The sequence below is a fragment of the Oryctolagus cuniculus genome, chromosome 1 (assembly GCF_964237555.1).
Source record: "Oryctolagus cuniculus chromosome 1, mOryCun1.1, whole genome shotgun sequence".
Lineage (NCBI taxonomy): Eukaryota > Metazoa > Chordata > Mammalia > Lagomorpha > Leporidae > Oryctolagus > Oryctolagus cuniculus.
This window is the reverse complement of record NC_091432.1, coordinates 77,531,273-77,557,278: the sequence shown is the minus strand read 5'-3', so window position 1 is coordinate 77,557,278 and position 26,006 is coordinate 77,531,273. Positions and strand designations below refer to the sequence as shown.

General features: G+C 40.8%; 1 protein-coding gene across 1 annotated transcript in view; it reads right to left on the bottom strand.

Moving 5' to 3' along the window:
• CCDC81 (coiled-coil domain containing 81) overlaps window positions 1-26,006 on the bottom strand; it is a 62,398-nt gene that overhangs the window by 31,854 nt on the left and 4,538 nt on the right. The window contains exons 2-7 of the mRNA XM_002708652.5: window positions 21,365-21,426; window positions 19,502-19,658; window positions 8,340-8,596; window positions 5,931-6,010; window positions 2,837-2,955; window positions 440-563 (exon numbers count right to left, since the gene is read on the bottom strand). Of these exons, the coding sequence (XP_002708698.2) occupies window positions 440-563; window positions 2,837-2,955; window positions 5,931-6,010; window positions 8,340-8,596; window positions 19,502-19,658; window positions 21,365-21,426 (799 nt within the window). The remainder of the gene's footprint in view (window positions 1-439; window positions 564-2,836; window positions 2,956-5,930; window positions 6,011-8,339; window positions 8,597-19,501; window positions 19,659-21,364; window positions 21,427-26,006) is intronic.

The following is a 26,006-nucleotide window of genomic DNA, read 5'->3' as shown; positions in this document are numbered from 1 at the left end:
AACACTGGCTAAATGAGGTGGGCATTATAGCACAGTGACTTAAGCTGCCTCTTGATATGCCTACATCTCATATCAGAGTGCCTGGGTTTGAGCTTTACTTCCTCTTCCTATCCAGCTTCCTGCTAATGAACATTCTGGAGGCAGCAAATGTGGCTCAAATACTTGGATCCCTGTCACCCACATGGGAGACTTGGGTGGAATTCCTGGCTCCTGGCTCCAGCCTGGCCCAATCCTGACAGTCAAAGATTTTGGGGAATAAACCAGTGGATGGAAGATCTTTATCTCTATGTCACTCTGCCTTCAAATAAAAAAATAAATAACACTTTGAATATTGTATAAATAGAAGAACGAACAATTACTTAGATTTCCTGCACATCAAGAAATGACTCAAAATTTATTTAGTAAAGTACAACGAAAGAAAAAAAAGTCAACGCATTACCTTTCAGGATTTATGTTCTTCCCACCACCTCCATTTGGCTCAGACTTGTCCAGCAAGCTGACATTTGTCACTTTGGCAGGGGGGATAGCTTGTCTATCTCGAAGTCTCTTGGATAAAGAGGCCTCTGTGGGGAAATAAAAATGAATGGAAGTGAGTTTCCTTCCAACTTTCAAATGACTAAATGGATAGCGCAACAGCACAGATAAACTCTGATAGTTTTAACTAAGGAAACTTCTATATAACATATAATCTATCTTGAAATGATTGCTCCTTGATTTATTGTGATCTAAAACATATTTAGACAGCACTGTGCTGAAAAGGTAGAGGGTACAAAGACTTTACCCTTAAAGATCTTTCCATAGACAGCAGAGGAGAGAAAAATAAGATATAAACCAATAAAAGTGAGATCTCTTATTTGAGAAGTCTTATACAACACTACAGTTAAATGTTTTACATATGTTGTATAAATAGAAATTTAGGAGCCAACATTGTAGCAACAGATTAAGCCAATGCCTGCAATGCCAGCATCCCATATGGGTGCCAGTTCAAGTCCCAGTTGCTCCACTTCCAATCCAGCTCCCTGCTAAGGTGCCTAGGAAAGCAGAAAAAGATGGCCCAAATCCTTGGGCCCTTGTACCCATGTGGGAAACATGGATGAAGTTTCTGACTCCTGGATTAGGCTGGGCCCAACCTTGGCCATTGCAGCCATTTGGGAAGTGAACCAACAAATAGAAGATCTCTCTCTCTCTCTCTCGATCTCTTTTGATCTCTCTTTCTCTCTCTCTCTGTAACTCTGCCTTTTAAATAAATAAAATAAATAACAAGTAAATAAATAAATAAAGAGAAATCTAGGATAAAATATCTAAATCCCAAACAGGATATGACGCATTTAGAGAAGACAGAAACCATTTCAAAAGTCAATGATAAGTTTTCATGCAGGAAGTGCAATGTAAAATGGGCACTAAAAGGTGCCTGAGGTTGAGATAAACTGAAAAAAAAAAAAAAAAAAGGTGTTCCAGGCTGGAAGAAAAGAGCGAACACAAGGATGGAGTCAAGTCAGGGAAAGACAAAGCCTATTAGCCTATTAGAATATGAATAGACAGTTTTGCTCAAAGAAGGAATCTGTAGGGAACGGAAAAACAAAAGTATGTGAATACTAAGCCAAAAATTTATAGGTGATCCTGTTGGCCACATACAAAAAATCAACATCCACAAGTCAGTGTGTACCCATTGGTATGCTTTGTTTGGGCTCATCAGCACATTTTGTTGCAATATTAGTTGTCAATATCTAACAATCAATAGATTCACATGAAAGTCAAGATCTCTATTTCTCTTGAAAAATCAGAAGACTGATATCACTTGGCCCACATTTCCATGAAGCCACAATCTGCTCAGAGGAACTATCTTCAAAGTGCGTTCTGACAAGCACTAAAGGCTTCCAGAACTCTGAAAATGTCTTCAGAATCCCATGTGTCATGAGTCAGCCAAAACAACATATCACAACAGATTAAATACAGATGCATATATGAGAAACCAGCTGTTTCTACAGATGGAAAACTGCCACTCTTCACTTTTCGTTTTTTAAAAATGTTATTTAAGGGTGAGCATTTGGTGCAGTCATAAAGATGCCACTTGAGATGCCCAGATCCCATACCATGCCTGGGTTTGTGTTCTGGCCCCACTCATTATTCCAGCTTCCTGATAATGTTCACCCGAAGAGGCAGCAGTGATGGCTCAAGTGGTTGAATCCCTACCACCCACATGGGAGACTCAGACTGGGTTCCAGGCTTCTGTCTTTGGCTTAATCTAGCCCTGACTATTGCAGGCACTGGAGAAGTGAAACAGCAGTTGGAAGATCTCTGCTTGTCTGTCTATGTCTCTGTCTCTGTCTTGCTCTCTCTGCCTTTTAAATAAAATAATGATAATAATAACAATAAATATAACAGGTATTAACTTTTGAAAATGCTACTTACATTAACATGTTTCCCTATCATCTTATCCCACCTAATTCCTCCATTCACATTACCTGCCTGGATCCTGTAATCTTCTGAATTTTGACCCCTTTAAGCTATGAGGAGCCATCAAACACTACGTTTAAGAGCCTGATGGTCATAGGATCTAAAACTCATAAAGTGGTTAAGGTGAAATACAAAATCCCTTATGAACTCTACTTTTGCTCTAAGCAGACCCCAAACAAGACAACTTACCACCTCAAAACACCACGCAATCACATTTCTCTGCCCAGAATACTATTGCTAATAACAATTTTGATATTTGCTAGAGAAAAGAATACAGTGATCATGTAACTTTATTGACTTTATATGAGTTACTAAGCAATATGGCTGGGTTCATAAGCAATAAACAGTGACAGATTATAACTGGAAAACTTTGGCCTACCTCTGGCACCTTCTTTGTCTGATTGGTCTTTCAACTTGTACTTCCTTTGTCTATTCTCTCCACCTTCTTCTGCAATCGTCTCCAGAGGTGGTTTATTCTCTGTCTCCTTGAACTCAATCCTAAGAACAAGCCAAGATATTTGTCTCTGAACTAGACCTTAATGGTCGACCTTGTGAACTCTCATTTATGGGAAGCAACCCAGCCAGTTCGTTGATTTTGAAATTAGCCCACTTCCTTCAAGGGAGTGAGTGCTTCGATTTGCCGAGTACATATCACTAACTCATTCTGTTTGAAGCTAAGTCTGGGAGCTAAACAATACCTTCCTCCCTCTATACAATGGTTTCAAAAGCAATTTGATTCAGGCTACTTTAAAAAACTTGTGGGGGCCGGTGCTGTGGCGTAGCTAATAAGGCTGCTGCCTGCAGTGCCAGTATCCCACAGGGGCACCAGTTCGAGACCCGGCTGTTCCACTTCTGATCCATCTCTCTACCATGGCCTGGGAAAGCAGTAGAAGATGGCCCAAGTCCTTGGGCCCCTGCACCGGCGTGGGAGACCTGGAAGAAACTCCTGGCTCCTGGCTTCGGATAGGCGCAGCTCTGATCGTTGCTGCCAATTGGGCAGTGAACCAGCGGATGGAAGACCTCTCTCTCTCTCTTTCTCTCTCTCTGCCTCTCCTTCTCTCTGTGTGTAACTCTGACTTTCAAGTAAAATAAATAAATCTTAAAAAAAAATTGTGGATAGATAAGAAGTTTACTTTGGTACAAAACAATTTTGAAAACTATACACAGTTTTTTCATAATATGCATTTTCTATGAACTTTTTAATGATCCTTTGTATATAGAGAAACTGCTTTGAAGACCCCAAGTTAAATTTCTAGTTTTGGTTTCAGTTTGAAATTTTCAAAGTCCTTTCTAATTCTGTAACTAGAAGTCATGGGAGTGATACAGTGAAAAGTGGTTACTGCAAAGCTTGAAAGGATTCATAGCCTGAGAGACAAAGTATAACCTGAAATAACCTTTTCTTTCTCACCTCTTTATCACCCCAACACCCTCCCATCTCTTTCACAAAAGGCAAAAATGAAGGACATGCAGACATATTTCAAGGCAGAAGTGATGAGTATTTGACTGGTGCATCTTTTCTTTGGCCTCGGGGATGGAGTTTCGAGTTGGAGTTGAGAAGGCAGGGGTGTCCAGTAAATTCAATGACCAAATTCACATCAATAAAACACCAACAAATGTTTTGACTATTCGAGTTCTCATATCCATTTCTAGGCTCTTGAAATGACAGAAGCCTCTATTCCTGTTGCTTGTTCTACTACAATTAGTTCTCTACTGGACTGTTTATGCCAAACTGTCTCAAAGGGAACAGCCAAAATTGCTTTCCAAAACAATCAAAGTAAAATTATTATGAATCTATTGATTTTTAATGAGTAAGGCAACATGGTTCAATGAAACAATCAGGAGCCATTGTCCTATTTCTGGCTTTGCCACTTATGAACATACAGCCATTCTGTCTGCAATGTGAAGGGGTTGCACTAACTCTCTTAAGGTTTATTCTGGTCTTCATATGATTTGTCTGAGACGTGTCATAAAGCTCTCCAAGGAGGGATTTGTTCCCAACCAACAGACAAAACAGGATGTCCCAGACTCAAAAAACATAAGAAAATAAAGACTGACGTTTGGTGCAGTGGTTAAGACATCACTTGGGATGACCACATTCCACATTAGAGTGCCTGGGTTTGTGTCCCAGCTCTGCTCCCAATTCCAGCTTTCTGATAGCGTGCACTCCGGGAGGCAGCAGGTGATTGCTCAAATGGTTGAGTCCCTACGCCCATGTGGGAGACCTGGATTGAGCTCTAGGTTCCCGGATTCAGCCTGGCCCAACCCCAGCTATTATAGGCATTTAGGGAGCACATCAGCAGATAGGAGACCTAAGTGCATCTCTCTTTTAAATAAAGTGGGGGAAAAAAAGGTTAAAATAATAATAAAAATCTGGGCTGGCACTGTGGTGTGCTGAGTAGGGTGTCCGCCTGCAACACTGACATCACATATGGGTGCCGGTTTGTGTCCTAGCTGCTCTATTTCAGATCCAGCTCCCTGCTGATGTGCCTGGGAGAGCAGTGGAAAATGGCCCAAATGCTTGGGCCCCTGCACCCATGTGGCAGACCCAGAAGTACCTCCTGCCTTCTGGCTTCTGGCTTCAAAAGGCCTAGCTCTGGCCATTGCTGTCATTTGGAGAGTGAGCCAGCAGATGGAAGATCTCTTTATCTCTCTCTCTGTAACTCTGCCTTTCAAATAAATAAATCTTTAAAGAAACAAACAAACAAAGAAGAAAGAAGAGAGAAAGAGAAAGGAAGGAAGGAAAGGAGGGAGGGAGGGGCTGGCACTGTGACATAGCGGGTAAAAGTGCCATCTGCAGTGCCAGCATCCCATATGGGCACTTCTTTGAGTCCCAGCTGCTCCACTTCCGATCCTGCTCTCTGCTATGGCCTGGGAAAGCAGTAGAAGATGGCCCAAGTCCTTGGACCCCTGCACCCACGTGGGAGACCCAGAAGAAGCTCCTGGCTCCTGGCTTCAGATCATTGCAGCTCCAGCCCTTGTGGCCAATTGGGGAATGAACCAGCGGATGGAAGACCTCTCTCTCTCTCTCTCTCTCTCTCTCTCTCTCTCTCTGCCTCTCCTCTGTGTAACTCTGACTTTCAAATAAATGAATAAATCTTTAAAGTAAAAAAGAAAGGAAGGAAGGAGGGAGGGAGGTAAGGAGGGAAGGAAGGAAGGAGAGAGGGAGAGAGGGAGAGAGGCAGGGAGGGAGGGAGGGAGGGAGGGAGGGAAGGAAGGAAGGAAGGAAGGAAGGAAGGAAGGAAGGAAGGAAGGAAGGAAGGAAAGAAGGAAGGAAGGAAAGAAGGAAGGAAAGAATATTCTAAATGCCCACTGTATTTTAACTACAGAATGTGGATGCAATAAACTCTTCTTTGCATTGAGAGAGAGACAGAGAGTATGCACTAAAAAGAGACGGATAAACACTGCCCAATCAGATCAACAGATCAGCACAGGGGAGCTGGTGCCTGGAAGAATGCACAAAACAAAGCACTCACCTTGGAAACGCAAGTGCACTGCTGGGCCGCTTCCCAACAGCCTCTCTGCTGGACAACACTGAGTCCATAGTGCCTGGCCTCTGGGGGACAGAGACAAAGGAAGGTTATACCTTGGCTGTGGTCCAGGACACAGACAAATCAGAAACTGCAGTCTGTCTCAAAGGCAAAGCTACCATGATACCTCATACTGTTATGTTCTTTCAGCGCTTAGAAATCCAGAGCTTAAGATCCAGTGAGAAATAATTCCAATTCATCAAAATAGCCACCCTGGGTAGCTGCGTAGCAATTCCATTCATGCTGCCTTTTCTCAAATCATTTTTTGTTTAGAAATTCCCTTTATAGTTTCTGATACACTTTTTAAGAGGAGAGCAGACTCCTTCAAACTATGAGAAAAATGAGCAGAAAAATGCCTTTCTTGACCCAAACGACTCTCTAGTTAGGCACTTAAGAGAAAGGTTGTGGAGTTAGATGGGCTCACATTCAAATCCCCATGATGCTTCCAATATGTGGCCTTAGGCCCTAGGTTTGTGGGTATCATAATAAGATCTAATTCCGAGGACTTTTCTGAGGTATACTATGTCAGTTGCTAGCACATACTAATCACTCAACAAATATCTATTGTAATTATTATGTAATAACCACATTATTATGTTATGTCTAGAAAAACATGACATTTTTGTTTGGGATGAATGCTATAGCTTACAAAAGACTTTGAAGAAAATTCTCAATCAAAGCTCCTAGAAGTGTTTCATTTAAAAAAGCAGCATTACTGAAATAAGCACACAACTTCCCAAGATGATTCTACATAACAATACGCAGGTTTAAACTAAACTATGGGACATTTGAGAATAAACCCATCACTCCTGCCATTTTATAGCAGTTTCCCAAAATATGCTTTATAGAGTTAGAGATATTCATGAGTACTGGGTTGACCTAGAGTTCATGATCAAATACGCTTGGGCAGTTCAACCAGCTGCTTCACAGCCAGACTTCTCAGCTGCATTAACATCTTGGTGTGCTTTGTGCTCCTGTCCCTGAGGGTGACTGACACAATCAACAGTTCTCAATATGCTTTGTCCTCTTTTTTTCGTAAAATCTCTCTCAGGACTGCTTATTGTGGGAAATGCTCCTTGAGTTCGGCAGGTCAGGCAAAATGCCCCCCTTCTCTTTTAAACCCATACTGAAACCACAAAGCTCACACTTAGAGATGAGCTCGCCGCTTTGCTGTGTGCTTCTACTTTCCACACACAAGGCTGGCATCCCTCTTAGTCATCCTGTATGAATGCAGATTGTGCAGAAAACACCAAGAGCCTCATTATGCACATCTCTATCACCTCTATGCCCATCCCAGATCTCCATGAAAGGAGACATCAGCAGAATTAGATAACATTCATAGTTCTTTCATTTAAAAATCAGGCTTTTGCTTTATGGAATATAGGATGATATAACATGCTGTGAAAATTCATATCAACTTTGTTAGTTCCTATAGGTGTGCTTAAGGCATATTAATTATTCAACAAATCCTACTGATTGACTTCTTCATTGCTACCTTATACTGTGCTATGACCAACTTAGCATGAAGGTCACACCTGCTACTTAGTGGTTAACAATGGAATATGTCTAGACAGGTTACTTAAAGGCTAACAATGATGGCCAATTATGCCAGTTATGAAACTTCTACAACATGGCACTAAAAGCCAAAGATTCAAGAGTCCTGAAAAAAAAGTCATGGAAATGGAATTAAAATATAAATTTATTTTAGTTCAAAAATATTGAAAGCCATGTGGGTGTTTCATAATACACATTTTCCATTAACTTTTTGAAGACCATTTTTATTCATGTATTTCAAATGCTTGACACCAAAGTAAACTCATCTTTTAATTCCACTTTCCATGAATTCTTAAAGTATATTCATATACTTCCATGATCTGAATTAGATTTTGTCATAAACTTTCATTAAAATAAAACAGAACCAGCAAAAACTGAATGATTAAGAAGGCTGGGCTTGAACCCAAGTTCCTGCACTTATTGGCACCCCAATCTCAGGCTTCCACCACAACCTCTCTGAACCCCCATTTTTCACTTGATGATAAGAAGGGAAACTGATTTTATGATGCTTGACACTCAAATGGAAAAAGACATGTGGAAGAACATTTTTAACTACAAAAGGCTTTTAAAATGTTCAGAATTTATGTTTTTCATCAGCATTAACTCCTAACAGCTTAAAGTTCTTACGACTTTATAATCTTTCTTGTGAAAAAGTTAATCAACTATAACCAAGTGTTTCTGTCAACTTGTAGTAACCGTCACTTAAAATACATCAAGTTGAGTTCTTCTTAATGACATCACACATATAGATGACTCAGAGCTACAATTGGGAATCGGGGTAGGAGAAGGCAAACAATTTACATTTGCTAAGACTTTCATCAGAGTCCCACTTCCATCCACGGTACAAAGGAAGTCCTTAAAAAATTTCATCTTCACTTTGCTGTCCCTGATCACAAGAACCCCAATTCCTTTGAATGTAAACTCCACATTCTGTTTGATGGAAATGGATCGCGATAAGTAAAGCAACGTCTCCTTCACACATCCTTCCACAGTGTCCCTGTTAAATGGGCCATCCAGGGATATCATGACAAAGTTCAGTGGAACAATTGGAATATCACCTAGAGAAGAAAAAGACAGTTAGAATGGGGGTAATTAACTGGAAATTACAATAAGAACCTATCATATACATTCACAAATTATCTGATTCTCACTTAATACTCAGAAATTTGAATTGTCCAAGTGAAGCTTTTGACTGCAGATAAAACAACAACTCATTCACACCTATAGACTAGTAAAACTGTCTCTAAAAATTTGTTTTATGCTAAAAAAAAGAGCAATTAGCTTTTGAGACAAACTTTAGACAAGCTTCCAGTTTCCCCTAGAAGACACAGTAATAATTAACTGCTTCTCTGGAGGGTGGTAAGCCCCATTATTTTTCAGACCAAGCTGCAGCAATATTTGTCTATGCCCTTCAGTTACCATTTCTAAATTATTATTAAAAATCTTTACAAATTTCAAATATTTTGAAAAAGACAGTCATCACCCCTAGAAGTTATTCAAATGAAACTGGATCTTATACAAAGATGTCAGGCTGGATGACTTACAGAAAGCTTTTTCTGCCTAATGAGCCCCAAAATGACATTGCAAACAAGTAACATTAGAGAGCAGCAAGATGGCAGAATAGGAAGGGAGCACACTGATAGTCCGGGAAGAGACAGTTTAATAAAAGAGGAGATACTGTAGGTTCAAGGAAAAGCTGGGGAAGAAACAGCAGAGGAAACTCTTCCAGAACTAGTGATTCACGGTGGACCTGCATGGAGGGCATGGGAACCCATGGCTCAGGACACCAGTGGCGGAATCTACGCGCCAGCACTGGAACACAAGGTGAGCAGAACCTCAATAGCCTGAGACACTGGCAGGAAAGCAGAAGGAGGAGCCTGGAGGGAACAAGGCTTGAAGCCCCGTGGGGGAAAGTTCACCAGGATAACTAGAAGAGTGAGGAAAAAAAAAAAAGGGACCCATACAAACATGAGTTTCTCTCTCTCCGCTCACCTCTCAAAGGTGAGCAAGACAAAGAGCAGGTGCCATTTTGGTCATATGCAAAAGCTGCAGGATCTCAGGGCTGCACCCACCCGCAGCCAAGCAGAAAAACTTGACTCTCGGGGGGTGAAATAACAGAAGATTAGGACCTAGTGAATGTGTGGAGCTAATGAACTGAGACAGTGAAAAAAGAGACTGTGGGTGAGAGAACTCACGGAGTTCACGTGAGTACTCTCCAGAGACGCTACAATTCGGTAACCTTGGCAACCCAGTGAGAGACTGTAGGAGAATTTGAGCCCACACTTAGGGCAGCACATGATTCCCTGTGTGGTCCTTGGGAAAGACCAGGCAAAATTTATACACACAGGAGCCAGAGATCAGAAGCTGACTACATTCAATTCCACTCAGCTGTGCGGAACTACTTCCCTTTTGAAAGGAAGAAAGGAAGGAAGAAAGAAAGGAAGGAAGAAAGGAAGAAAGAAAGGAAGAAAGAAATATTGATTTACCACACCTAACCTGGGAGTGTCACCTTGGGCACACCCTTAACCCTGAGGAACCAAACAGAGCTCTCTGGCCACACCCATCTCAAGCCTCTAAGACTCCATCAAAAGCAGACAGTCCACTTAATACAGTCGTAGTATAACAAGAAAAAAAAAACACCACAGCGAGGGAAGAAGAATCCAAAGAATATCTCCACAATGCCAAGCAACAAACGCAGAAACCAAGGAAACAAGAACAAGGAAGACATTATGATGCCCCCAAATGAAAAAGACACCCCAATCAAGATTAGGAAGATGATGAGATAGAAGAAATGCAAGAAGCAGATCTCAAAACATTTATAAGAACATTTAGAAGTTTTCAAAAACAAATGCTTGAGCTACATAAATCCTTACTGGACAGGATAGAAAATCTCTCTTGTGAAAATGAAATCTTAAGGAGGAATCAAAATGAAACGCAGAAACTAGTAGAACAGGAAAGTGTGACAGTGAAGAGAAATCAAAATGAAATGAAGAACTCAATAGATCAAATGACAAACACATTAGAAAGCCTTAAAAACAGAATGGGTGAAGCAGAAGAGAGAATATTGGACTTAGAAGACAGAGAATAGGAAAGTATACAGTCAAACCAAAGAAAAGAAGAGGAAATTAGAAATCTAAAAAATATTGTTGGGAATCTACAGGATACTATTAAAAAACCCAACATTCGGGTTCTAGGAGTTCCTGAAGGCATGGAGAGAGAGAAAGGATTAGAAGGCCTTTTTAGTGAGATACTTGCAGAGAACTTCCCAGGTTTGGAGAAGGACAGAGACATCCTAATACAGGAAGCTCATAGAACCCCTAATAAACATGACCAAAAGAGATCCTCATCACAACACGTTGTAATCAAACTCACCACAGTGAAACACAAAGAAAAGATTCTAAAATGTGCAAGAGAGAAACGTCAGATTACTCTCAGAGGATCTCCAATTAGACTCACAGCTGACTTCTCACCAGAAACCCTACAAGATAGAAGGGAATGGCGAGACATAGCCCGGGTACTAAGAGAGAAAAACTGCCAGCCCAGAATATTATATCCTGCAAAGCTCTCATTTGTGAATGAAGGTGAAATAAAGACCTTTCATAGCAAACAGAAATTGAAAGAATTTGTCGCCACTCGTCCAGCCCTGCAAAAGATGCTTAAAGATGTGTTACACACAGAAACACAGAAACACGGTCATCAATATGAAAGAAGGTAAAGGAAGGAAACCTCACAGCAAAAGATCACAGGAAGTATAAAGCATATATTAGAAAATATCTTTGGGAAAATGGCAGGGCAAAGTCACTACTTATCAATAGTCACATTGAACATTAATGGCCTGAACTGTCCAGTTAAAAGACACAGAGTAGTTGATTGATTAAGGAACAAAACCCATCTATTTGCTGCTTACAAGAAACACATCTTTCCAACAAAAATGCATACAGACTGAAAGAGAAAGGCTGGAAAAAGATATACAATGCCAACAGAAATGAAAAAAGAGCGGGCATAGTTTAACACAAAAACTGTTAAGAGAGACAAAGAGGGGCACTATATAATGATTAATGGATCAATTCAACAGGAAGATATAATGATTATCAATGTATATGCACCTAATTACAGGGCACCGGTTTATTTAAAAGATTTGTTAAGGGACTTAAAGGGAGACTTAGACTCCAATACAGTAGTACTGGGGGACTTCAATACTCCACTCTCAGAAAAAGACAGATCAACAGGACAGAAGATCAACAAGGATACAGCAGATTTAAACGACACTATAGCCCAAATGGATCTAACAGATATCTACAGAACTTTTTATCCTTTACTTAAAGAATTTACATTCTTCTCAGCAGTACATGGAACCTACTCTAGGAATGACCACATACTAGGTCATAAAGCAAGTCTCAGCAAATTCAAAAGAATTAGAATCATACAATGCAGCTTCTCAGACCATAAAGGAATGAAGTTGGAAATGAGCAACCCAGGAATCCCTAGAGCATACGCAAACATATGGAGATTGAACAACATGCTCCTGAATGAACAATGGGTCATAGAAGAAATCAAAAACTTTCTGGAAGTAAATGAGGATAACAGCACAACATACCAAAACTTATGTGATACAGCAAAAGCAGTGTTAAGAGGAAAGTTTCTGTCAATAGGTGCCTACATCAAGAAATTGGAAAGGCACCAAATAAATGAGCTTTCAATTCATGTCAAGGATCTAGAAAAACTGCAGCAAACCAGACCCAAATCTAGTAGGAGAAATGATTAAAATCAGAGAAGAAATCAACAGGATTGAATACAAAAAAATTACAAAAAATCAGCCAAACGAGGAGCTGGTTTTTTGAAAAAATAAACAAAATTGACACCTCATTGGCCCAACTAACTAAAAAAAGAAGAGAAAAGACCCAAATCAATAAAATCAGAGATGAAAAAGGAAACTGTGGGGAGCAACTGGGAGCAACTCGGACTAGACTAAGTTACTGGAATTAAGACTTATTCTATGCATCTGCTCTCCCACAATACGGCGCTGGGAGAGGAGGAAACAGCTTCTACACAGCTGCCTCCAGTTCAACCAATAAACTGTAGGACCTGCTCCTGATTGGAGGAGAGCAGCGTACTCGGCGTGTGGGTAGCAGAGTTGGGATTGGTGGAAGAGGAAGTGGGGAAAGTGGCAGGGGGTGGAAGGGACGGTAGCCAACCCGGGAAGAACCAGCAGCAAACCCGGGGAGGGCCGAGCAGACAAAAGAACAGCGCAGGGTCCTGTGTCGTTCCTCCACGAAGAGGGGGAGCGACAGGAAACGTAACAACAGACACCACAAAAATAAAAAGAATCATCAGAAATTACTACAAGGACTTTTATGCCAGCAAACAGGGAAACCTATCAGAAATGGATAGGTTCCTGGACACATGCAACCTACCTAAATTGAACCAGGAAGACATAGAAAACCTAAACAGACCCATAACTGAGACAGAAATTGAAACAGTCATAAAGGCCCTCGCAACAAAGAAAAGCCCAGGACCAGATGGATTCACTGCTGAATTCTACCAGACATTTAAAGAAGAACTAACTCCAATTCTTCTCAAACTATTCAGAACAATTGAAAAAGAGGGAATCCTCCCAAATTCTTTTTAGGAAGCCAGCATCACCTTAATTCCTAAGCTGGAAAAAGATGCAGCATTGAAAGAAAATTACAGACCAATACCCTGATGAACATAGGTCCAAAAATCCTCAATAAAATTCTCGCCAATAGAATGCAACAACACATCAGAAAGATCATCCACCCAGACCAAGTGGGATTTATCCCTGGTATGCAGGGATGGTTTAATGTACGCAAGACAATCAATGTGATACACCACATTAACAGACTGCAGAAGAAAAACCATATGATTATCTCAATAGATGCTGAGAAAGCATTTGATAAAATACAACACCCGTTCATGATGAAAACTCTAAGCAGCCGGCGCCGTGGCTCAATAGGCTAATCCTCCACCTTGCGGCGCCGGCACACCGGGTTCTAGTCCCGGTCGGGGCACCGGATTCTGTCCCGGTTGCCCCGCTTCCAGGCCAGCTCTCTGCTATGGCCAGGGAGTGCAGTGGAGGATGGCCCAGGTGCTTGGGCCCTGCACCCCATGGGAGACCAGGAAAAGCACCTGGATCCTGGCTCCTGCCATAGATCAGCGTGGTGCGCCGGCTGCAGCGGCGGCCATTGGAGGGTGAACCAACAGCAAAAGGAAGACCTTTCTCTCTCTGTCTCTCTCTCACTGTCCACTCTGCCTGTCAAAAAAAAAAAAAAAAAAACCTCTAAGCAAACTGGGTATGGAAGGAACATTCCTCAATACAATCAAAGCAATCTATGAAAAACCCACAGCCAACATCCTATTGAATGGGGAAAAGTTGGAAGCATTTCCACTGAGATCTGGTACCAGACAGGGATGCCCACTCTCACCACTGCTATTCAATATAGTTCTGGAGGTTCTAGCCAGAGCTATTAGGCAAGAAAAAGAAATTAAAGGGATACAAATTGGGAAGGAAGAACTCAAACTATCCCTCTTTGCAGATGACATGATTCTTTATTTAGGGGACCCAAAGAACTCTACTAAGAGACTATTGGAACTCATAGAAGAGTTTGGCAAAGTAGCAGGGTATAAAATCAATGCACAAAAATCAACAGCCTTTGTATACACAGACAATGCCACGGCTGAGGAAGAACTTCTAAGATCAATCCCATTCACAACAGTTACAAAAACAATCAAATACCTCGGAATAAATTTAACCAAGGACGTTAAGGATCTCTACGATGAAAATTACAAAACCTTAAAGAAAGAAATAGAAGAGCATACCAAGAAATGGAAAAATCTTCCATGCTCATAGATTGGAAGAAACAATATCATCAAGATGACCATTCTCCCAAAAGCTATTTATAGATTCAATGCGATACCAATCAAAATACCAAAGACATTCTTCTCAGATCTGGAAAAAATGATGCTGAAATTCATATGGAGACACAAGAGACGTCAAATAGCTAAAGCAATACTGTACAAAAAAAAAAAAAGAGCCAGAGGCATCACAATACCAGACTTCAGGACATACTACAGGGCAGTTGTAATCAAAACAGCATGGTATTGGTACAGAAACAGATAGATAAACCAATGGAACAGAATAGAAACACCAAAAATCAATCCATACATCTACAACCAACTTATATTTGATCAAGGATCTAAACCCAATTCCTGGAGCAACGACAGTCTATTCAATAAATGGTGCTGGGAAATTTGGATTTACATGAGCAGAATCATGAAGCAAGACCCCTACCTTTCACCTTACACAAAAATCCACTCAACATGGATTAAAGACTTAAATCCATGACCCGACACCATCAAATTACTAGAGAACATTGGAGAAACCCTGCAAGATATAGGTACTGGCAAAGACTTCTTGGAAAAGACCCCAGAAGCACAGGCAGTCAAAGCCAAAATTAACATTTGGGATTGCATCAAATTGAGAAGTTTCTGTACTTCAAAAGAAACAGGAAAGTGAAGAGGCAACCGACAGAATGGGAAAAAATATTTGCAAACTATGCAACAGATGAAGGGTTTTTATTTTATTTTTTTTATTTTATCTTTTTGACAGGCAGAGTGGACAGTGAGAGAGAGAGAGAAAGGTCTTCCTTTTGCTGTTGGTTCACCCTCCAATGGCTGCCGTGGCCGGCGCATCGCCCTGATCCAAAGGCAGAAGCCAGGTGCTTTTCCTGGTCTCCCATGCAGGTGCAGGGCCCAAGCACTTGGGCCATCCTGCACTGAACTCCCAGGCCATAGCAGAGAGCTGGCCTGGAAGAGGGGCAACCAGGACAGAATCCAGCGCCCAGACCGGGACTAGAACCCAGTGTGCCGGCACCGCAAGGTGGAGGATTAGCCTATTAAGCCACAGCGCTGGCAATAAAGGGTTAATAACCAGAATCTACAAAGAGATCAAGAAACTCATAATGAAAAAAAAAAAAAAAAAACCACTTAAGAGATGGGCCAAGGACCTCAGTAGACATTTTTCAAAAGAGGAAATCCAAATGACCAACATACACATGAAAAAATGTTCAAGATCACTAGCAATCAGGGAAATGCAAATCAAAACCACAATGATGTTTCACCTCATCCCGGTGAGAATGGCTCACATGCAGAAATCTACCAACAGTAGATGCTGGTGAGGATGTGGGGAAAAAGGGACACTAACCCACTGTTGGTGGGAATGCAAACTGGTTAAGCCACTATGGAAGTCAGTCTGGAGATTCCTCAGAAACCTGAATATAACCCTGCCATACAACCCAGCCATCCCACTCCTTGGAATTTACCCAAAGGAAATGAAATTGGAAGCAAAAAAGCTGTCTCCACATTAATGTTTATTGCAGCTCAATTCACAATAGCTAAGACCTGGAATCAACCAAATGCCCATCAACAGTAGACTGGATAAAGAAATTATGGGATATGTACTCTATAGAATACAGCAGTCAAAAACAATGAAACCCGGTCATTTGCAACAAGATGGAGGAATCTGGAAAACATCATGCTGAGTGAAATAAGCCAGTCCCAAAGGGACAAATATCATATGTTCTCCCTGATCGGTGACAACTAACCAACCACAAAAAAGGAAACCTGTTGAAGTGAAAGGGACACTATGAGAAACAGTGACTTGATCAGCCCTTGTCCTAACTGTTGATGTACAATTTAATACTTTATCCCTTTTAGTATTTTTTTGTTCTAGTTAATACTATTGGTTGAACTTTGTAATTAACACACAATTATTCTTAGGTGTTTAAATTTAACTGAAAAGTGATCCCTGTTAAATATAAGAGCAGGAATGAGAGAGGGAGATGGACAATTTGGGACATGCTTAATCGGACTTGCCCCAAATGGTGGAGTTTGAAATGTACCAGGGGATTCCAATACAATCCCATCAAGATTGCATGTACCAATGCCATCTCACTAGTCCAAGTGATCAATTTCAGTTCACAATTGATCACACTGATAGGTCTAAGAGTCAAAGGGATCACACAAACAAGACTAGTGTCTGCTAATACTAACTGATAGAATAAAAAAGGGAGAGAACAATCCAACATTGGAAGCGGAATACACAGCAGACTCATAGAATGGCAGATGTCCTAAACAGCACTCTGGCCTCAGAATCAGCCCTTAAGGCATTTGGATCTGGCTGAAAAGCCCATGAGAGTATTTCAGGCATGGAAAGCCAAGACACTCTGGCAAAAAAAAAAAAAAAAAAAAAAAAAACACAAACACCTAAATGAAAGATCTCTGCGAGTGAGATCCCAGTGGAAAGAATGGGCCATCAAAGAAGGAGGTACCTTTCTCTGAAGGGAGGAGAGAACTTCCACTTTGACTATGACCTTGTCTAAATAAGATCAAAGTCAGCGAACTCAAGAGGCTTCCATAGCCTTGGAAACTCAGGACTAGAGCCTAAGGAGATTTCTGACGCCATAAACAAGAGTGTTAAATTCTTAAGTCAATAACAGGAGTCACTGTGTACTTACACGTAATGTGGGATCTCTGTCCTTAATGTGTTGTCCAATGTGAATTAATGCTATAACTAGTACTCAAACAGTATTTTACACTTTATGTTCTGTGTGGGTGCAAACTGATGAAATCTTTACTTAATACATACTAAATCCATCTTCTGTATATAGAGAATTGAAAATGAATCTTGATGTGAATGGAATGGGAGAGGGAGCGGGAGATGGGAGGGATGTAGGTGGGAGGGAAGTTATGGGGGGGGCATTGTAATCCATAAACTGTACTTTGGAAATTATATTTACTAAATAAAAGTTTTTTAAAAAAAAGAAAGACAAAAATAAGTAACATTATATCTAGTTTAGAAGAAGAAGATAATTGGGTTGGGGCTGTGGAACAGCTGATAAATCCAACACCTGCAGTGCTGGCATCCCATGTGGGCACCGGTTCAAGTCCCAGCTGTGCCTCTTTCAATCCAGCTCTGTGCCATGGCCTTGGAAAGCAGTAGAAAATGGTCCAAGTCCTTGGGCCCCTAAACTCACTTGGGAGACCCAGAAGAAGCTTCTGGCTCCTGGCTTCAGATCAGCACAGCTCTGGACATTTCGGCTGTTTGGGGAATGAACCAACGGATGGAAGCCCTCTCCCTTTCTCTCTCTTTCTGCCTCTGCCTCTCTGTAACTCTGCCTTTCAATTAAATAAATAAATCTTTTTTTAAAAAAAGAAAAGAAGCACATGATCTATTCAACTAGAACAGATGTGGGGCCACACAAGGTCCACAAGTCAGAAAAGAAAAAATAGAGAGGCTCAAGATGATAAAGCCAAAAAACAATAAAACAAAACAAAACAAAAAAACAATAAGAAAGTCAACTGATAGAGGAAGAGGACAGAGAGAAGATAAGAATACTCTAAACAATCACTTTTGGGGCCAGAACTTTGGTGTAGTAGGTTAAGCATTTGCCTCTCAAGTAAATAAATAACTTTTAATAAAAAATGTTATCACAAAAATTTTAAAAAAAGGAAAGAAGGAGGAGGAGGGAGAGAGAAGGGGAATAAGTATTATTATATTGGGGGAATAAGTATCATTATATTTTTTAGAGGTATTCTTTTTTTAGAGCCATTCTTTTTTTTAAAGATTTATTTATTTATTTGAAAGTCGGAATTACATAGAGAGAGGAGAGGCAGAGAGAGAGAGGGGTCTTCCATCTGCTTGTTCACTCCCCAATTGGCTGCAATGGCCAGAGCTACCACTGATCCGAACCCAAGAGCCAGGAGCCAGGAGCTTCTTCAAGGTCTCCCACACGGGTGCAGGGGCCCAACCACTTGGTCCATCTTCTACTGCTTTCCCAGGCCATAGCAGAGAGCTGGATCAGAAGTGGAACAGCCAGGACTCGAACCAATGCCCATATGGGATGCTGGCACTGAGGTGGTAGCTTTATCCACTATGCCACAGCGCTGGCCCTCATTATATTCTTAGAATCCTATCTGTGAGCTACATGAAATCTATTTTCTTTATATTAATTTAAAAATTAATTGCAGACTTAAAGTACTTCTCTGAGAGTGTACCATAAGACTTAAGATGGAAAGTACACCCTATTTGCTTTTCTATTATCTCATTTTTAGTAGAAATTTACTCTAAAAATTTTCAGGAAAGGAAAATTACAATATTTTCATCTCTTGCTATTGGGGGTAGACTGTCTCTGTGCAAGGATGAGTCTGTTGCAAGAAGAGCGGGGACAATAAGGAAGGTCAAAACCAGCCATAAGGAAGGAAGTCCCAAAGGCTACTAAGCAACTAGGGTAGGCATCGGGAGGCCCACGCATTAAAGCTGGATGCAAGCATCCTGTGGCAGGGAGTATATCTGTTTTGCTTACCACTGTATCTCAAATGCTTGGAACTAGACCTGACACATTGCTGGCCCTCAGTAAATGTTGTGAAGGCAGGCAGGCAGGGAGCAACGGGGAAGGAGGTTTTAGGATATGAGGAGGGTATGTACTAAGTCATCATGGAATTATGCAACTTCTGATTTGTTTATTATAAATACTCAAATATAAAATGTATGAGATACATAGATATACATTGTCATTTTTTTCACAACTATATTGACTCTAATTCTCCCAACCAGAGACCCTATTAACTTCTTACTTAGCATCACTTTTAGTTTCTTAGGATATGAAATATGAAGAAAGGTCTGTAAACTCTGGGGCAGCTTTTATATAAATTTGCTGTCACATTAAGCCTTCCTATGTCTACCTTTTAAGTTACTGGGGTTTTAAATGACCTGCAGGGAAGCTCTATTATTTTTCCACCTTGGACCCTCTGCCAAAGTGAATATGGGAAAAGTGAGCCCATCCAATCAGAAACTAATAAAGCAGCACTGGCCAAGCTTTGCCCTCTCCTTTTTAGCCACAAGCCAGTAGCCTTCTGGAAAAATCTTAAATAGTAAAATGATTTACCAGGAGTATATATTTTGTTTTGTTTGAGTCCATGGGTCTGGACTAACTTCTCTGCCATGATGAATATGGGCCTCTGGATTAGAATAAACTTGTTGTTTCCAATCTCAAGCTTTTGTCTCATGAAAGTGAATGTTCCAAATCCTGGAATTTGAACACCCTGGAAGGAAAAAGAAGGACAAGGAGAGTAATAAGTATAGTTTATTGAAGAGGTGAAGAAAAGTCATTCTTGTGACTATTATCCAAAACAAACAAAGAGAATCAGCCTAAGGCCTTAAAAATTCAATGATTTCTACGATCCTTTAGAGCTGTAGCACCATATGACTAATTTTCCAAATAAGTTCAATATAAAGTACAATACTGAACCATTATGCTTTACAGATACCAGATTCCTCATCCTTCAAGGACTAAGAAAATGTGCTTTTAACCTATGTCTAAGATTACGCTTGTCCCAAATTCTGTGACATTTTAAGTTTTCATCATTCACCTTTAGAAGAATGTAAGGGGTCATGAGAAGCTTTGCTTTTTCATTCCCAGTCTATATTTTATGTCTCCAACTAAAATCAGGCAGTCCAGCATCCAAGATCCAAGATATATGCTACAATGTAGAACCTTGGCTGATGGGGAGAAGCAAATGGTTTTGGCTTTCAAATTGGGTCTCTGACTCCCTGGTGATATAATTCATCAAGAGTTACAAAAGCAAATGCTTACAGGAGCCAAGAAAGAATGCAAGGGTGCGAAGGTAGTCAGCCAGAGTGTGTGATTGCTAGAGTACATATCCATTTAAAAATTGGATTCCAACCAAGTGTCACCATGTAGGAATAGAAAACTGGCATTACTATATTAGCGGAGTTTTCAACAAAATGGAGAAAATTCCAAAAATTTAAATAAACTCTCCTAATTTTAAGGAGTGGTAACTAATTCAAATTCTTAAAGTAAATTTGAAGGGGGCCATCCTTGTGAGACAGCAACACCAGGATCCCATATGAGCACCAGTTCAAACCTAGACTGCTCTACTTCTGATAAGTTGCCCCCATTAACATGGCTGGGAAAGCAGCAGAAAATGGCCCAAGTACTTGGGCCCCTGCCACCCATGTGGGAGTTGCAAGTGGAGTTCCTGGCTCCTGGCTTTGGCCTAGCCCAGCCCTGGCTGTTGTGGCCACTTAGGAAGTGAATGAGCAGATGGGAGATATTTCTATCTTTATTTTTCTCTGTCTGTCTCTACCTCTCTCTCTCTCTCTTTAACTCTGCCTTTCAAATAAATAAACAAATGTTTTTTAAAAATAATAATTCTGAAGGATGAATTCAGCCTAAGGATTCTCAATGTGCCTTCTAAGTAGAGTATAAATGCTCTACCACATCCAGCTCCCTTGTGCTCCTCCCAAACTTTCTGTCCAGTTCTGTGGCATCAAGTACGAGACTTAACAGTAGAAAATAATCCAACCCTGGGAAAAGTTTCTTATTTTTGGCAAGGTGAGTTTAGTTCCTCACTGTCTTCTTAAATTTCAATCAAAATCCATTTCCTACTGGAGGATTTTTTGTTCAATGAAATAAGTCAGGCATAGATAGACAAATATTGCACATTCTTATTCACATGTGGAAGCTAAAAAGTTGAACTGATAGAAGTGTAGAGTAAAACAGTAGTTACTAGAGCCTGGTATCACTAGAAGGGCAAAACTTATAACTTCATTACTTAAGGATAAAGCCCCCAATTGTTAAACCTATTACCCACAAATCCAGTATGGGGATTGTAAGTCATAGGACTAATAAGTAAAACCAGTGGCTCTATAGTCTACTGCCCTGATACCAGAAAATAAAGGAAATATCTTTTTGACACCTACATTAAAATAAAAGTATAAGTCCTACCTTGTGAAGGGTTAACTGTCGTTCCACAAATTCTGAAACATTGCCCCAAATAAGAGAGACTTCTGCAATTCAAAGGAAACCAAATAATTTGTTTTCAGCACTTATGTGATACTATCTCAGTATTAATAAATAGAAATGTAAATATGAGATGTAAAATGAAATTAGCTAAATGAAATTATATATAACATGAAATTCTCAATTAAGTTAGAATTAACAGGAAATAAGATCATTTCCCAAGTTAATTTTCTTACTAAAGCTTACACCATGGGGTTGGCGCTGTGACATAGTGGGTAAAGCTGCTGCCTGCAGTGCCAGCATCCCATATGGGCGCCAGTTTGAGTTGCAGCTGCTCCACTTCTGATCCAGCTCTCTGTTTTGGTCTGCAAAAGCAGTACAAGGTGGTGCAAGTCCTTGGGCCCCTACACCCACATGAAAAACCTGGAAGAAGCTCCTGGCTCCTGGCTTCGGATCAGTGCAGCTCTGGCCATTGAGGCCAATTGGGGAGTGAACCAGCAAATGGAAGACCTCTGTCTCTCTGCCTCTCATTCTCTCTCTGTGTAACTCTGACTTTCCAGTAAATAAATAAATCTTAAAAAAAAAAAAAGCTTACCCCATTAAGTGTCAAAGATGTGATTTTAATAATAATAATACTTTTTGAAGAAAACCTTTCTAGAATAAAAGGAATTCCTTCATACATTTCCCTTTTTCCTATAAGTAGCTAACCAATTATAATCTAACATTTTTTCTTGATTCATTCAGCCACTATTTGCAAAGTGTTTGTTTTGTGCCACGTGATTAATACGAACTGTATCAGTCAGTCTTTTTGTTGCTACAAAATTCTTGTGGAGACTCCTTTATAAAGAGGAAAGCAACGGAGATGCAAGGTCCAAACAGCATTTCACAGGCCCTTGTGAGGGCCACATTGGCTGCACCACATCATGGCGGAGTGCATGTGTGTACCTCTATGTGATATCTCTCTCCTCATAAAGCCACCTGGATTCAATCTTAGGGCTCTACCCTTGTGACTAAATCTATTCCAATCACTTCCCAAAGACCCTACCTTTAAATACCATAGTTAAGTTTTCAACCTCTTAATACCATTAGAGTGTTGTTAAATAAGACCAAGTGTCTGGTAATAACAACAAATAGAATTAAAAACAAGAGAATGATCCAACATGGGAAACAGGTACACAGTAGGCTCACAGAATGACAAACGCCCTAAACAGCACTCTGACCTCAGATTCAGCCCTTAAGTCATTCGTATCTGGCTGAAAAGCCCATGAGCGCATTTCAGGCATGGAAAGGCAAGACACTGTATCAAAAAATGATCCACATGAATGATCTCTGTGAGTAAGATCCCAGTGCAAAGAAGGAGGTAGCTTTCTCTGAAGGGAGGGAGAGAACTTCCACTAGTGAGCCGTGGCGCCGGCCAGAGCTTGCAATCTTTTAATTCTGTTATATCAGGGTTACCAATATTTTTTGTAAATGCCCAAGAGAGAGGCAGTTTTGTGGGTGAGAAATAGCACTTACTCTCACGAGTGTCTGGGAACAAGTTTGATGATGGAAATGCACTCACCCACCAATGCAACCAGGACTGCATGACATTATGAGCAGGAGGACCAGAATTCTGCTAAATCCCAGTAAATCATGGCTGTGCAGTTTCCATAATCAGGCACTGACCCCAACTCTGCCCCATCCTACTGCATTCTTCATTTCTTGCCCCTATAACCAAAAGTTCTACTGCTTGCTGCTGAGAAATAAGAAAGTCTTTCAATCAGTCCCCATCATATGCCAAATTAAAATTTTCATCATGATCAAAAATGTCCTTCACTCACCATTAATGCAAAATTTCAGTATCCACATTTACATGGAGAATTTTCAATGCTATTAAGTCAAACCTCTTGGTCTATGACTCTAAAAGTCTTTTATGTAGACTCGTGATATGTAGCTCAGGTTTCAGAAAAACAATCTACACCAAAGAGGAGATGATTTAATTAAGGCCAGGAGAAACTGTAGAGTTAGAAACCAGACCCTAGCACAAAAGCATGACTGAGCTTAATTGGAAATTTGAGGATAGTCTTTCTTCATGTGGGTGATATATTCAAGTTACCATATTGTTTTACTCCACGAAATTATATAACTGCAGAATCAATTATTCTGAAATTTTCTAATTGTCATGGAAGAAAAAGGAAAATATGCACAGCATTAGATCCCTGAAATTCCTCTTAGGAAGTATTAGATCCCTGAAATTCCATCAGAATACATTTGGAATTCTTACAGACTGAGATTTCCCACTTTGAATTTTTTTCTTGCTTCCCAGAATGTGAAAGAATACATATCATTAAATCCCAAAATGAAAGTAATTTTAATCCATTTGAAAAATCAGGTTAAAAAATATACTACTTTTATAGTTTAAGGGAAGCTAGATTTACTTACTTTAATCAAACACTTACCAATAAGAATCACTATTATAAAGAACTAATTCAAGCCGGCGCCGCGGCTCACTAGGCTAATCCTCCGCCTAGCGGCGCCGGCACACCGGGTTCTAGTCCCGGTCGGGGCGCCGGATTCTGTCCCGGTTGCCCCTCTTCCAGGCCAGCCCTCTGCTGTGGCCAGGGAGTGCAGTGGAGGATGGCCCGAGTGCTTGGGCCCTGCACCCCATGGGAGACCAGGAAAAGCACCTGGCTCCTGGCTCCTGCCATCGGATCAGCGCGGTGCGCCGGCCGCAGCGCGCCAGCTGCGGCGGCCATTGGAGGGTGAACCACCGACAAAGGAAGACCTTTCTCTCTGTCTCTCTCTCTCACTGTCCACTCTGCCTGTCAAAAAAAAAAAAAAAGAACTAATTCATAGACATTTTTTTTTCAGGAAACCTCCCTCTGGCTTCTAATTCTAAACATGCTGTGAATTCAAAACGGTGCTGAGCAGCAAGAATACTGAGTCTTACATATGATCATTGTAAAGGACTAAGTGTCTATTATGTAATTTTAGAGTAATATATGCTTGAAATAGTTACTAATATCAAAAATAAAAGATAAGTCCAAAGACGTTATAAAAGGTATCTCCTAAAGTTAAAATTCTGATATACAAGGAAGAATGTTAAAGGGTGGTTGGAACAAAGAAACGCTACCAGAGCCTAGGGCAACAGAAAGAGCAACGTGCTATGTGTGTAAGACCTGCAACCTTCCTGCCACCATGGATTCAACAGTTTCACCCTGTTCACATCTGGGAAATAATGACTGGTCTTTCTAAGCACTGTAGCTACATAATACTAAACATTGGCAAAACATAGAGTAGCAGCAGGAACATAAAATGAACACATACAGTGATGAAAGGCAATTTATGTGTTTCGCTGAGGTGTAGAACTTATCCCTGTTCCCTTTACCATAAATCATTTGCGAAAGTTAATTAATAGGGGTCAGCGCTGTGGCATAGTGGGTAAAGCCGCCGGCTGCAGTGCCAGTATCCCATGTGGGCACTGGTTCCGGACCCAGCTGCTCCACTTCCAATCCAGCTCTCTGCTATGGCCTGGGAAAGCAGTAGACGATGGCCCAAGCCCTTGGGTCCCTGCACCTGTGTGGGAGACCCAGAGGAAGTTCCTAGCTTCTGGCTTCAGATCAGCTCAGCTTTGGCTGTTGCAGCCAATTGGGGAGTGAACCAGCGGATGGAAGATTCATTCATTCTCTCTCCCCACCCCCCTTCTCTCTCTGTGTAACTCTGACTTTCAAATAAAATAAATAAATCTTTTAAAAAATTTCCCCAAATTGATCTATAGATCCACTGCAGTTACTTTCAAAATCTCAGTAGGTAGGGGTCAGCGCTGAGGCACAGCCACCCTATGTCGCGCTGGCATCCAATATGGGCACTGGTTCAAGTCCAGAATGCTCCATTTCTGATCCAGCTCCCTGCTAATATGCCAAGGAAAGCAGTGGAGGATGACCTTGGGCCCCTGCACCCATGTAGGAGACCCAGATGAAACTCCTGGCTCCTAGCTTCAGCCTGTCCCAGCCCTGGCCATTGCAACTATTTGGAGAGTGAACCAGTGGATGGAAGACATCTCTTTATTTTTTGACTTTTATTTAATAAATATAAATTTCCAAAGTACAATTTATGGATTACAATGGCTTTTTCTCCCCTATAACTTCCCTCCCACCCACAACCTTCCCATCTCCCACTCCCTCACCCATTCCATTTGCATCAAGATTCATTTTTAATTCTCTTTATATAAGAAGATCAATTAGTATGTATTAAGTGAAGATTTCAACAGTTTGCACCCACACAGAAACACAAAGTGTAAAATACTGTTTGAGTACTAGTTATGACATTAATTCACATTGTACAACACATTAAAGTCCTACATGAGGAGTAAGTGCACAGTGACTCCTGTTGTTGATTTAACAAATTGACACTCTTGTTTATGGCGTCAGTAATCACCCTATGCTCTTGTCATGAGTTGCCAAGGCTATGGAAGCATTTTGAGTTTACCGACTCCGATCTTATTTAGACAAGGTCATAGTCAAAGTGGAAGTTCTCTCCCTCCCTTCAGAGAAAGCTACCTCCTTCTTTGATGGCCCGTTCTTTCCACTGGGATCTCACTCACAGAGATCTTTCATTTAGGTTTGTATGTTTGTTTGTTTGTTTTTTG